Raw genomic sequence first — 12,554 nt, forward strand, 5'->3', positions numbered from 1 at the left:
GATTGATTATGCATCCAACTTGGACGCGATTCATACCAATATACGAATCAAATACGTATAAAGACCACTTTGATGACTGTGTGCATCTCAGACACTAACGTAATAAAAAACAACATTGTCTGTGCAGTGTTGTGTTTCTGGCTCCTAACTGCAACCAATCACTCCTATTTATCTTCTTTGCACCACGTGAATATTCAATTCCCCTTTCTCTTTCTCTTTCCCTTTCCCTTTATGTGATTATCTTCTCCAAAGGCTGAGATAAAGACCCCAACAAGAGAATCAGAGGGAGAGAAACAAAGATGAGTAACGGCCATGGATGCTGCAAAACAGGGCCAGGCTATGCTTCCCCACTGGAAGCCATGGCTGGTCCCAGAGAGTCTCTCATTTATGTCACCGCTGTTTACTCGGGTATCCTTCTTCCATTAACGTCCTCTGCAACTTCTGCTTTCATTCTTCACTCATTTTTTATTCAATATGAAACCTTTCAGGAACGGGAATTGAGAAGCCTGACTATGTGGCCACAGTGGACGTAGATCCAAACTCTGCAACTTTTTCCAAAGTCATCCATAGACTTCCTGTTCCTTATTTGGGTGATGAACTGCATCACACTGGCTGGAATTCATGCAGCTCTTGCTTTGGAGATCCATCAGCACAGCGAAGATTTCTCATCGTACCTGCGCTTGTGTAAGACCCTAAACCGTTACTTCTACTGAACAATATCCCTACTGAAAAACATTCCTTATTGTACTTTATATGCATGCTGCATGCGTTATTGGCACATCTTTATGTATCATTCTCTAACAGAAATTCATGAAAGAAAGCATTATGGAAGTTGTGATTGTGTGATAAAAATTATGTCATAATAGGAGCCCTGTCTTTCTGGTGTTTTTTCCTTTTCTTTTTTGTCTTCTTCTCTTTTTCCTAACATATATATGTTTGCCCACTTATTGAATTCGAAATATATCAACTTTATTCTAGTTACCCTTTTTGTTTCCTCCCTTTTTAAGTCTTCTTTTTGTCATGTTTCAGATCAGGTCGCGTATATGTGATTGATGTGAAAACAGATCCAAAGGCTCCATCTTTGCACAAAGTTGTTGAGCCTGCAGATATCATCCAGAAGACTGGATTGGCTTATCCACACACGTCTCACTGCCTTGCTTCTGGTGAAATTATGATCTCATGTCTTGGAGATAAGGATGGAAATGCTGAAGGCAATGGATTTCTTCTTCTTGATTCAGAGTTTAACGTGAAAGGAAGGTACTATTCTAGATATTTGACTGGGAAATGAGAGAAGAGAATGTTTTTTGGCGTGTCGAAAATTTCTTGAGTGTATCTAACATTATTCACCTCTGCATGTCTCTGACTCTGTTAGATACTCTAGTTTTAAAGGCCTATTTTTGGATTTAGGTAACAAGCATACAGATGAAATGGTGTCAATCTTACATTGAAATAAAGTTTAAGGTTGAGTAGACGAGTTTAGTGAATCTGTCTAGATAGAATTGTTTGATTACATAATGCTTGTGTATTAAACATTACGTGTGTCATGTCATTGGCTAGCAGCTATTCTGTTTGAAACTTATGTTGTATCCTGCTTCACATTGCTTAGGTGGGAGAAACCAGGGCACAGTCCACAATTTGGATATGACTTTTGGTACCAACCACGTCACAACACTATGATTAGCACATCATGGGGTGCTCCAAGAGCTTTCACCAAAGGTTTTAACTTGGAGCATCTCTCTGAGGGATTATACGGCCGGCATCTCCATGTATATGACTGGCCTGGGGGCGAACTGAGACAAACACTAGACCTTGGTGATTCAGGGCTTCTACCCTTAGAGGCAAGTTGTTGATTTGTGTATTTGAAGCCTGTTTACTACCTGTGTTATTTAACTATGACTGCACTTTCCTCTTGCTTTTAAGTTGTAATTGTGAGTCAATTTGCAAAATTGGCATATTTTATAGCTAATGTACCTTCAATGCAGATAAGGTTTTTGCATGATCCTGCTAAAGATACAGGTTTTGTTGGGAGTGCATTGACAAGTAACATGATACGATTCTTCAAGACCCAAGATGGATCATGGAGCCATGAGGTATATGAAAAGGATACTTAATATCTATTCTCTTCTGGTCAGTATATGTACTTAAACCAATATATCAATGTCCTCAATACTTATAGACTAAGCTTACTTTGTAGGTTTCCATATCAGTGAAACCTCTGAAAGTGCAAAACTGGATTCTTCCTGAAATGCCTGGACTTATAACTGATTTTCTGATTTCTCTTGATGACCGATTTCTGTACTTCGTGAACTGGCTTCACGGGGATATAAGGCAATATAACATTGAGGACATTAAAAATCCTAAATTAACTGGACAAGTATGGGTTGGTGGACTTATCCAGAAAGGAAGCCCTATAATAGCTGTAACAGATGATGGAGAAACTTGGCAAGCTGAAGTTCCAGAGATTCAGGTAATTGCAATCTAGCCCTATTGTAACTTATCGCACAATACTTGTTAGGAGTTAACTATTTGTTGGACAAATACAAAGAAATTTTGCTGAGTAGAGTGAAGTGAAAATTGAGAGGAGAGGAGTGAAATATTACTTTTAATAATGATGATTGGTATTCAATGACCTTAAGAAACGAAATTGTACTGAATATGCTTAAATGAATGACTTCTTAGCAAGGCATGTGAGTGAATTATTTGATTCTTGTATACATTTAGATTATACTTGCACTCTAGTTTTGATTCAGTTTATGAAAATTTTAAATACGCAAACGTAGTTCATTAGTCACTTCATGTTCAGCTGGTCTAGAAACACAAATTGCTTCGCACTTGTTCCCTTTCGCCACCTCAGTCTCACCGCATGAGAAGTTCCCACGATATATGTTTTTGTTGGGACCATGACCAATGAATCTTGATAATTGATCCATTGGATATATTCAAAGTCTTGGAATTATATCTTTAATGAAAACTATGAAGTTCGACCTATAAAGTTGAAGATAATATTTTCAAAGTATCTTGAAAATGTGATAAGTATTAATTATCCACTATCTCTTTATCTTTTTATGAAAAAGTCTTTCTCTCATTCTCTATATAAAGGGAACTTGTGAGGAAGAGAAAAACAAGCAAGGGGAAGAACAACATAGAGAGTAAATGAGATAATAGATATCCATCACAGTATGAGATAAATGTCCATTTTGTATCTGCACCAAAGAGGGAGAATTAGTTCTGATTTTTCCAACCATTTCTATAAGTTAATAATTCAAGTATAGTGTCATGTTATCTTCTGACCAAGTAACTCACTAGCGTGTCATTTCCATTTGTATTGTTATGGAACTGTTTTATCTCTAAAAGCTGAGGCATAAGCTTCAATTTTAGCCTTCTAGGATCGAAATTACTTTCCTCCAAATGAAAAAACTAAAAAAAAAACAGGTAAATAAACTTATCTGCTTTGTAACAGTTGAGTAAGCGTACTATTATCAATTTGGTTAGGTGAAGTTTATGTACTCGTATATTATAATTTAGCCATATTTGTTCATGAAATCTCCAACTATAACAACAGTTGTATTCCCTTCATGAAGAGAGTCAAAAAGTGAAAGTGAGTTGTAGCATCTTGTCATTTATGCATGTAATCTCTTGTTTCATTGGAGCAAAAACATTATATCTGATTTATTCATGGACATTGAAGGGTATCTATCCATCTGGTAAGTGGCTGATATTAAGAGTAACACATTGGTTTTCAGGGGAAAAAGTTGAGAGCAGGCCCTCAGATGATTCAGTTGAGTTTAGATGGGAAGAGGCTGTATGCAACCAACTCACTCTTCAGTACATGGGACAAACAATTTTATCCAGATCTTGTTCAGCAGGGCTCTCACATAATACAGATTGATGTTGATACTCAGAAAGGTGGCCTCAAAATCAACCCCAACTTCTTCGTGGACTTTGGAACTGAGCCTCATGGTCCTTCTCTTGCCCATGAGATGAGATATCCTGGTGGTGACTGTACTTCAGATATATGGATTTAAGCACACATGTGACATGCCATTGTTTCCCTTTGATAAACTTATCTATGATGTGGTTGCAAGGACTCATTTTGCTATAAATAATGCTGTTGTGAAGACAGTTTGCAATTTCATGAATATGTTAAGCTCCTCTGCTAAACCTCTCTACAGTTATTTTGTGGTTCCCACCTACTTATAATAAGTGTGTGAACAAAAAGAGGAAAGAAAGCATATAACTTTTAGAAATGACAAAAGTGATTGCTTGTCAACAATGCGTTTTGAATTTGACTTTAACTTTCTAGATTAATGAGCTGGCTTGGGATTCAACAAATTTACCTGGTTCTATTCTAAGGCAAAACAACAAAAGAGCATATAAATAGCAAGTTTGTATATAATAGTTTGTTTGCGACAAGAGTTAAGCATGCCCGATTTCTACAGTTCCTATGATGAAATAACTTGATACTTAACCACAGTATTTATCCAATTATAATTTTTAGACAATTTAGAAGCACTATAATCGCAACATGTTCTCTTTTTTCTTTTTGAGGCAACTAGGTTAATAATGGGAATCCTATGGAGACTATAATCCATTAATATTGGTAATTGATCCATTGAATATATTTAACGATATACGTCCCAAAGTCTTGAAATTATATCTTTTTGAAGACATTGAAACTTAACGTAAAAGGTTGAAGATAGTATTTTCAAGATATCTAAAAAATGTAATAAGTATTAATTATCCACGGACTTTTTATGAAGAAATCTTTTTCTCATTCTCTATATAAAGAGAACTTGTGAGGAAGAGAAAAACAAAGGGAGAATAACAACATAGAGATAAAAGAGGGAATAGATATTCATCATAGTGTGAGATTAAAAATTCTAGTGAAATGTTAGAGAGAGATTGTATTTCATCCTTGTTGAATGAGTTTGAGTGTTATCCTTATAAGGTGAGAAACAAATATTATAATCTTACTTTCATAGTGAAAACATTTTCTAGATTAGGTCTCGTGGATTTTACTTCTCTGAGTTGAGGAGATTTTTCCATATTATAAGTTGAGGAGATTTTTCCATATTATAAGATAATGTTAGGTAAGTTACAAATCCTTGAACATGAACATGTATAAATTGTTGTTTGTTCAGATGCATAAGTTACTAGATGTGTTAGAATTTTGAACTTGTATTCTTTGTATGTATTAAAAGTGAAGAGCGGAAGAAAAGGCTTTTGGAAACACACTAAATAAAAAATAATTTTAGTTTTAGAAGTTGTAGTAAAGTTTACTTCTACTTAAAGTCGCCCATGACTCGGCCTTCAAATTCTTATCTATAATTTGGTAACCGATAATTACAATCACCTACACCTCATCAAATGATAAGATTCAAACATGAAAGAAAATTCGAGATTCTGAAATAACAACTAAATAATAAAAACTTCAATGCTATGAACATAAACATTAAAAAGTAATGGCTCTTCATCCAAATAAAAACTAGAAGCTAATCTAAAATCAAAATTCATAATACAAAGTTGTTTGAATGTAAAGTTGCATTGCAAAACAATAAATGTGAAAAGAATATTAACAAAAGGATAATGAAATCAACCTTCCATTTAATAACGCAGCGAGATGGTGGAAAATGAAAGCGTATCATTAATAAATTCAAAATATTTTGCCCTCATCTTTTGTCAAAAATAATTTTTTATTGAAAAAAATAATTAAAAAGAAACAAATGTAAAATATTGATGGGTGTGCAACTATTTTTACTCGTTATTATTTGCAGTGCTATATAGAGTTTTAAAATAATAAATTCCTAAGTGGTTTTCTCCCCTATTGCAAATAATGTAATAAAAACATTAAAAAAATAACAAGGAATAATTACTTTTGTTCCGCAAGAGCCTTTTAGAAAAAAAAAATGAATAATATCATTGGTTGCATAAACAATAATTATATAAGAAGATCTTATGGATTTTTGTTGGATCAACATATAATCTTTCTGTTGTTTATCATATTATAGGAGCTTTGCAACTTAAAACTACAAGAAAAAATTGCTATTACTTCCCTTATTTGATGATCATTCTTCGATTCCTTACTATCTGATAAGGGGTTAGCTCCAGCAATGCACTGCATCTAATAAAAGCAAATACAACAAAAACAAAAACCTTATCCCTCAAGGAATCAAAATAAATACAAATGAGAAAAAAATATATATTTGCATCACCTAATAGAAAATACAATAGACCAAGAAAAACTAAGCCCAGTAGAGGCAGAAAAGTATAACATGAAATGGGGACAAGATTCTTTCCTCACCACACGATTTCTACAACAACTTCCCACACACATGGAAAATCGTGACCAAATAAACAGGGGATAGTTTGAAAGGTGAAGGAAGAAAATAGTATTACTACTTGAGTGCAAGCTTCCATACTTCACGCACATTAGATGAACCGTCTGTGATTTCAGCAACCAGGCTACTGGTGAAGACACCTGCACAAATATAAGGAAATTATGACATTACCACTTTTTATTATGCAACTGCAAAGGCCATAATACCCAAAGAATCAGAAATTCAGAATAGTAATCCAGCGTGAATATAATTGCATGTCAGCACTAGCTCACCATCCTTTTCTACCAGAGACAGAAATCGCCGACTTCCGCCACCTACTCCAAAATAATACTTTTTTGCTGCCATGTACACAACTCCATCAGGATGTTGCAAGCACTGTATATCAAAAACTTCGATGTATAAGGAAAACAATATTTTATAATTAAAAACATTGCATTAAAACACTCAGATAAGTGTACTCATATTTACAATGCAATGACTTAACACAGAAGTATCATTTTTGCTCTCGTCAATGAACAAAACAATACCTTTTTTACAAGATTATAGAGAATTTGGAGACTGCTGACCGAGTAAACTGTCTCAGCCATCAGAATAAAGTCATAACCACCACTACGATTATCATCTGTACTAACATGAGGGAGCAGTTTATCAATTCCACTCCAGTCACCAGCAAAAAAACGAACTTCTGCCTTCTCACAAATTGTCGGGTTGGATGGTGATGATTGAGATTCTCCAGAAATATTTGCGTGTAAATTAGGAATGGTGAGGCAACGTAGGACCTCAGCATTGAAGTCTTGAAAATGTACAGCAGCCGCCCCCTAAAGCAACCATAATAAGCACATTATTATATTTTTCAAAAGGTAAGGATGCTAAAGCAAAGCCAAAATGAACTGTAGTTTCACCTCGAGCAATGCAAAGATTCCAGGCAATCCATGGCCGCATCCTACCTGAAAATAAAATATTGAATGCTAGAAACTGAGATAGATGAACAATATTTCTACTTAAAGATATATATACATTGCACATATCTTCCTAATAAATCTCTATATAAACTGGAGGGAAACCCTCTAAAGTGAGTTTATCTAATCTCTATCATGAGAAATTAAACGGAGCATCCACCCTTATATTCCTTAGAGGGTTATGATCACGATGCACTTTAAATTAAAATTAAGAAATGATACATTCTGACTTTCTAAAAGCTCGTCTTAGAGAAGTACAACATATCTTAGCCACATACTCAAATCAAACAAGAATTCAAACATGATTGAACTAAGTCCTGCTAAAATCCCAGAAATGCTCAACATTTGGTGACTAAAACCATTGTACTAGGAAGGAGGTTAAAAATAAGAATAAAAAAGCATACTCTATCTTTGCAATTAACTGCATGAGTGGGTGTCAAACCCTATTCATTATTTCCATACAATTAATCATGGAAAAAGATAAGTAACTACCTATATTTTCAAAAAGGTCTTATACTTCTATGGAATTAAATTTTCCTAAAAATGCAAGAAATAAAAAAAAGTAAAGTAGAAAGAATCCTAGAAATTGGCTCCCTATCATTAAATATCAAACGTTCATGATGTTTTTAAACAGGATGCGGTAGAACATGATAAGACACTGGGAAGACAACCTTTACAACAGCCGCTGTGCAATGTACAAATGACTTTGTGGCAGTCACTACCCCCATGATATTCTTGCATAAATTTTTGAAAGTCTTTAACAAATACAATCAATGATATTGGAGAAATTACTCAAAGATTATTTTTATTTTTCCAATAATAATTTGATCTTCTAAAATGGAACCCCTTGATAATGTCATTTTCTTCAATATACTATCAGAAAAAAGCAAAATCGACAAAATAAATATCTCTTCTGTAAATGCAAGAGGTAACCTTAAGAAGACTCCCGGATATCTTCATATTAATATCCAAGTTAAGTGCATTGCAGCGGAATCGGAAAGTATTGATAAGAAACGGTTTCGGATGTGTGTACATGCTTCCTGCAATGTGTATCCTTCTATGTGAACAATTATGCCTGGGAGGGACTCCACACTAAAAGCTATACCAACAATTGCATAAATTTGGCTGTGCAAGTTCTAAATTCTATTGTATATCTAGCATAAAAACTTAAATATGTTTTTAACACACCTATGTTATATATATCCATACTAGCTAATAGCTACAGGCTTCCAAATATGCATTCAGAATTTCAACTGAAAAGTAAACAATCAGCTAGAAAAAGAGAAACCCACCTCTAATACTCGCTTCCCGCCAAATGATATAAGGCCAGTTCTGATATCTGAACGAAGGGCTTTAATTAAATCAAGTGAACCTTCCCACAGCTTCAGTCCTCCTAGCCAAAAGGGAACCCAAGATTTCAACTGATTCAGTCATCGACAACATAGAAATGATCGAATAAACAGAAATGCGAGGAACGAAATAGCACCACCTTCATATTTCCCGGGAACTAAATCGGAGTTTGACAAGCCAAAAACTTGTTGGGTACTCACGCGCCCCTGAGAATCGTTCATAAAATAACATAAACTATAAAACTGAATCATAATCTCCTGACAAAATTTTGAAGACCAAGAAAGAAACATCACCTTTAACAAAGTAAGCCCATCCAAATTTACAGACTCCAAATTGTGGTTGGCGGATGAAGGAGCCTAATTTTGAGGGAAAAGAAGCAGTATTAAAAACGACATCGTTTGAAAGAATGAGGAAGGGAGAAGGAAGAATACCTCAGAGGCGAGAACTTCAACGCAAGGAGGAAGAGGTATGGAAGGAGATTGTTGTGCAGCATCATCGAAGATTCCGAAGTCGGAAGCAGAGGAAGAGAATAACTGAAACGTTTCCATAATCGTTTTCTCAGCACTTCCAAAAAAACGTTAACACGATTCGATTGAATTGTGGTGAGCGCAGTGAGAGTGAAGAAAGAACACTGTTTTTTTCCCTCTCTCTGAACTTTGTCATCTCTTCTGGGCTCTCAGTGTTCAAAGATTTGGGCTGGGTTGATTCACGTTAAGCCCATTCTTCCGTGAATGGCTACTATTAGAACCCCTGCGTTGCTATTAAAACAGAATTTATAATATAAAAAAAAAACAGAATTCTCTTATTTTACAAAAACTAATTTTGTTGTAAATCGTAATTATCTTAACCTATTAAACTTAACTAAATGGTTAAAATTTGAAATTATAAATATTACTAATTACTTAATTTTGAATTTAAATATATATCAACACTATCAATTAACCAAATAAATAGTAATAACAATCACCCTCAAATAGGTAGGATGAGATGAAAAATTTAATCCACTATCTTAATGATGAGCCATTTTTTTAAAAGAAATAAAAAAATATATTTTTAAAGTTTCTATTATTTTACCTTTTTATATTTTAACATATTTAAATTAATTTTATAAAAAAATTAAGAATTTCTAACGGACCAATAACCCAAATGGAACATACTGTCCATTTTGACATCAATAAATAATATAAATCAAAACATATATTCAACATATTCATCTGGAAGCCACTACGAAATTTCAAAAGTAGTATACAAATTATAATTTGAATTATTAACAATAAAGGTAATATAATATATTTCCTAATAATAATGCATTAAACAAATATAATATATTTCCTAATATGTGAAAGATGCATAAGGATATTACTATGTTCATCCAAAAATACATTGTAAAGTTGAAAATACCATAAATGTATTCATTATTCCTGGTAAACCTATAATCACGTGACTAGAAATAATGACTTGAAAAATAATATATTTTTTTCATGGTGAGTCTTTTTAGAAAAGAAAAAGAGGGCCTTAATTGCAGGCGATAACAGGGGACTCGTGGAATGAGTCTACTCTTTCAATGCCCTTTTCCTTCATCACCACCAGTAACAGAGTAAAATCACTGTCGGCAGACACTAACAAACACAGGGTTAAAATGTTACAACACACATGTTCTTACGTTGTTATTCTCAAATGGATACTTTTCTTTTCAAAATACACCATTTTTTTACTTGTAACTTATAGCTAACAACCCAATCACAAAAATGCTTTTACTGCTATATGCTTGGTTGCATTAAACGCTAGTACTACTCTTCTTGCTACAATTGCTATCAGAAGCAAGCATAATGGATAACTAAGAAGAGACACAACACCCAAAACACAAACATTGTATCATTCGGATCCTCCCAAGGGAACATGTTAACTATGAATGGTGTTTTTCTGGCATGAATACTAGTATCATCAAACGGCATGCCATGTAATACATGCCTTCTTCCTTTAGCTGAAATTTTGTGAAAATGTATACTTGTAATGATCTTCATCTGCAAAACCAATGCTAGGATCTATGCCTCTTCTCATCGCCTCCCTCACCTTCTCTATTCTCTCAACCATTCCTTTCACTGCCAAATCAAACGCATCTTCAAAGGAATCTAACTCAGACGCAGGATCTGCATAAATAATATTCGGAATCACCTTTATAACCTCCTCCCTCATTGCTGAGACCTCACCCTCCGGAATTTTCAGCAACACCTCTTCCACATTCGCATTCCATTCTTTCACATCCTTCACAGGTATATAAACAGAGTACCTACTCCTATTCTTAGGTAAATGCCACTTGTACTGCGAATAAGCAGTGCCCGGATGAAAGAAAACGGGAATACAACCAGCCACCATAGAATCAAAAATGGACCTTCTGGTGTAAGAGTCACCGGGAGGCTGCAGACAAAACACGGAACTCTCAAAAACCTTCATAACATTGACAGGGTCGTCACATCTCTCTACACCGTAGCTGCAGTCAACGAATTTGCAGACACTCGAAGCTCGACACTGCTCTATGATCTTACCCCTGATGGAACCTTCAAGTTCAGGCCTTGGAGCTCCGGTGAAAGTAAACAAGTACGGCCGCTTGCAGAACTTGATTTTTCTCTGCCATTGCAGAACTTGAGTGTCCTTTGAGGGGTGAAAAGAAGTTGGGTAGGGTATTGCATAGTCATTGTTCCACGAGCTTGCTTCAACTGCTAACATGGACATGTTCATGGATTCGGGAAGAAATCTGAACTTGCTACCCCAGTAGGACTCCTCATCGCGCTGTCTCCTGAAATCCCAAGCAATCCTCCCAGAAATAAGGAAATGGTCTCTGCCCCACATTTTGTTCCACTCGGGTCTGTCTGCAAGCCATTGGAGAAGATCTCGAGCAGAGGAGTCTCTGTCTGTGAGATTAGAGAGCCAGAGGAAACGGCTAACGTCTAGACCAGCATAAAAGGGGACAAAGATTGCAGAGGCCAAGGAAGAATCGTTGGTCAAGCAGGAATACTTGGTCATCCTGTTGTGAAAAATGACCTCCAACAAGAACTGGTTGGTGGCATACCAAGTGTTGTTGGTTAAAACCCCTTGAGAGGTGGCAATCTGAGGACCCAAGCCCATGTTCTGCATATAAGGGCACATGTTGGGTTTGTTGGTGCCTCTGGTGAGGGAGTGGCAATTGTGAAGCAAGTCAGTGTTGAAGCGTGAAGGGAGTTGGTGGATGTAAACATAGCGGCCAGTGCAGGGATGAGTGGTGGTGAGATTTTTGGTGAGGGGTTTGAATGTGAGTGCGTGGTTGGGAGCACGAAAGGAGAGGAATAGAGAGCAGAAGAGAAAGGAGAAGAGAATTGCAAGGCAGAAGTGGTGGTTCTCGTAGCAAACTCTGGAGATCAGAACTGATTTTTCCATTTGGTGTTGAATTCAAGTGTGAGTGAAGTGGGATTTGAAAGCTTAGCTTCTGATGCTGATAATCTTCAGACAGAGACCTACGAAACAAACTCAATAGCTTTTGGAATTGCCATTTAAGACAAGATCATGTTCAAAGACATGACTTCGTATTGTCCAATGAATCACCGCCTCACGGAACACGGAACACCAAACGTCCGTTACCTTGTCGGCGCCAAAGCAAATCATAACTCTTCTCTTCTCTTTAAGGAAATTTAAATTATCAATAATAGATATTAAATTACATTTTAATACAATAATTAAAGAATATCTCGTTTATTCTTCTTTATACGTTTTGAAGGTTTATATATATATATAATTTGTTTTTTCGTCCTACTGAGATTCTTATATATAAATTAAAAAGGTAATAAAAATATTTATCCTAATAAAATAGTTACCGAGTTTCATATTCTATCTCATTTTTTTACTTAATAAAAGAAAAATAAAAGTAAATAGA

At 35.3% G+C, this 12,554-nt stretch overlaps 3 protein-coding genes across 3 annotated transcripts; 1 reads left to right on the plus strand and 2 right to left on the minus strand.

The window, feature by feature from the left end:
* The first annotated feature begins 66 nt into the window (after positions 1 to 66).
* Positions 67 to 4,171, plus strand: LOC137815304 (selenium-binding protein 2). The gene is made up of 7 exons (XM_068618444.2): positions 67 to 408; positions 489 to 684; positions 1,030 to 1,257; positions 1,607 to 1,838; positions 1,983 to 2,090; positions 2,195 to 2,467; positions 3,744 to 4,171. Exons 1-7 carry the CDS (start codon positions 300 to 302, stop codon positions 4,023 to 4,025), a joined length of 1,428 nt encoding a protein of 475 aa, XP_068474545.1. The 5' UTR covers positions 67 to 299; the 3' UTR covers positions 4,026 to 4,171.
* Positions 4,172 to 6,098: 1,927 nt separating this feature from the next.
* LOC137815290 (Putative methyltransferase family protein) lies at positions 6,099 to 9,275 on the minus strand. Its single transcript, XM_068618419.1, has 8 exons — positions 9,079 to 9,275; positions 8,941 to 9,003; positions 8,787 to 8,853; positions 8,590 to 8,690; positions 7,241 to 7,285; positions 6,866 to 7,156; positions 6,611 to 6,713; positions 6,099 to 6,478 (listed from the first exon to the last, which is right to left on the minus strand). The coding sequence occupies exons 1-8, from the start codon at positions 9,193 to 9,195 to the stop codon at positions 6,396 to 6,398; spliced, it is 870 nt and encodes a 289-aa protein (XP_068474520.1). The 5' UTR covers positions 9,196 to 9,275; the 3' UTR covers positions 6,099 to 6,395.
* A 1,006-nt stretch (positions 9,276 to 10,281) lies between these two features.
* On the minus strand, positions 10,282 to 12,281 carry LOC137815291 (Exostosin family protein). Its single transcript, XM_068618420.2, has one exon. It carries the CDS (start codon positions 12,059 to 12,061, stop codon positions 10,628 to 10,630), a length of 1,434 nt encoding a protein of 477 aa, XP_068474521.1. The 5' UTR covers positions 12,062 to 12,281; the 3' UTR covers positions 10,282 to 10,627.
* Positions 12,282 to 12,554: the final 273 nt, after the last annotated feature.

This window comes from Phaseolus vulgaris, chromosome 1 (genome assembly GCF_051622355.1).
Source record: "Phaseolus vulgaris cultivar YP4 chromosome 1, ASM5162235v1, whole genome shotgun sequence".
Classification (NCBI taxonomy): domain Eukaryota; kingdom Viridiplantae; phylum Streptophyta; class Magnoliopsida; order Fabales; family Fabaceae; genus Phaseolus; species Phaseolus vulgaris.

Excerpts from the sequence above, each read along its gene's own strand:
- LOC137815304 (XM_068618444.2), top strand. The coding sequence starts at position 300 with ATGAGTAACGGCCATGGATGCTGCAAAACAGGGCCAGGCTATGCTTCC. Across the intron at positions 409-488 it reads TGTCACCGCTGTTTACTCGG|GAACGGGAATTGAGAAGCCT; the intron begins GTATCCTTCTTC and ends GAAACCTTTCAG. Across the intron at positions 685-1,029 it reads CTCATCGTACCTGCGCTTGT|ATCAGGTCGCGTATATGTGA; the intron begins GTAAGACCCTAA and ends GTCATGTTTCAG.
- LOC137815290 (XM_068618419.1), bottom strand. The coding sequence starts at position 9,195 with ATGGAAACGTTTCAGTTATTCTCTTCCTCTGCTTCCGACTTCGGAATC. Across the intron at positions 9,004-9,078 it reads TTGAAGTTCTCGCCTCTGAG|GCTCCTTCATCCGCCAACCA; the intron begins GTATTCTTCCTT and ends CCTCAAAATTAG. Across the intron at positions 6,479-6,610 it reads GTCTCTGGTAGAAAAGGATG|GTGTCTTCACCAGTAGCCTG; the intron begins GTGAGCTAGTGC and ends ATATTTGTGCAG.
- LOC137815291 (XM_068618420.2), bottom strand. The coding sequence starts at position 12,061 with ATGGAAAAATCAGTTCTGATCTCCAGAGTTTGCTACGAGAACCACCAC.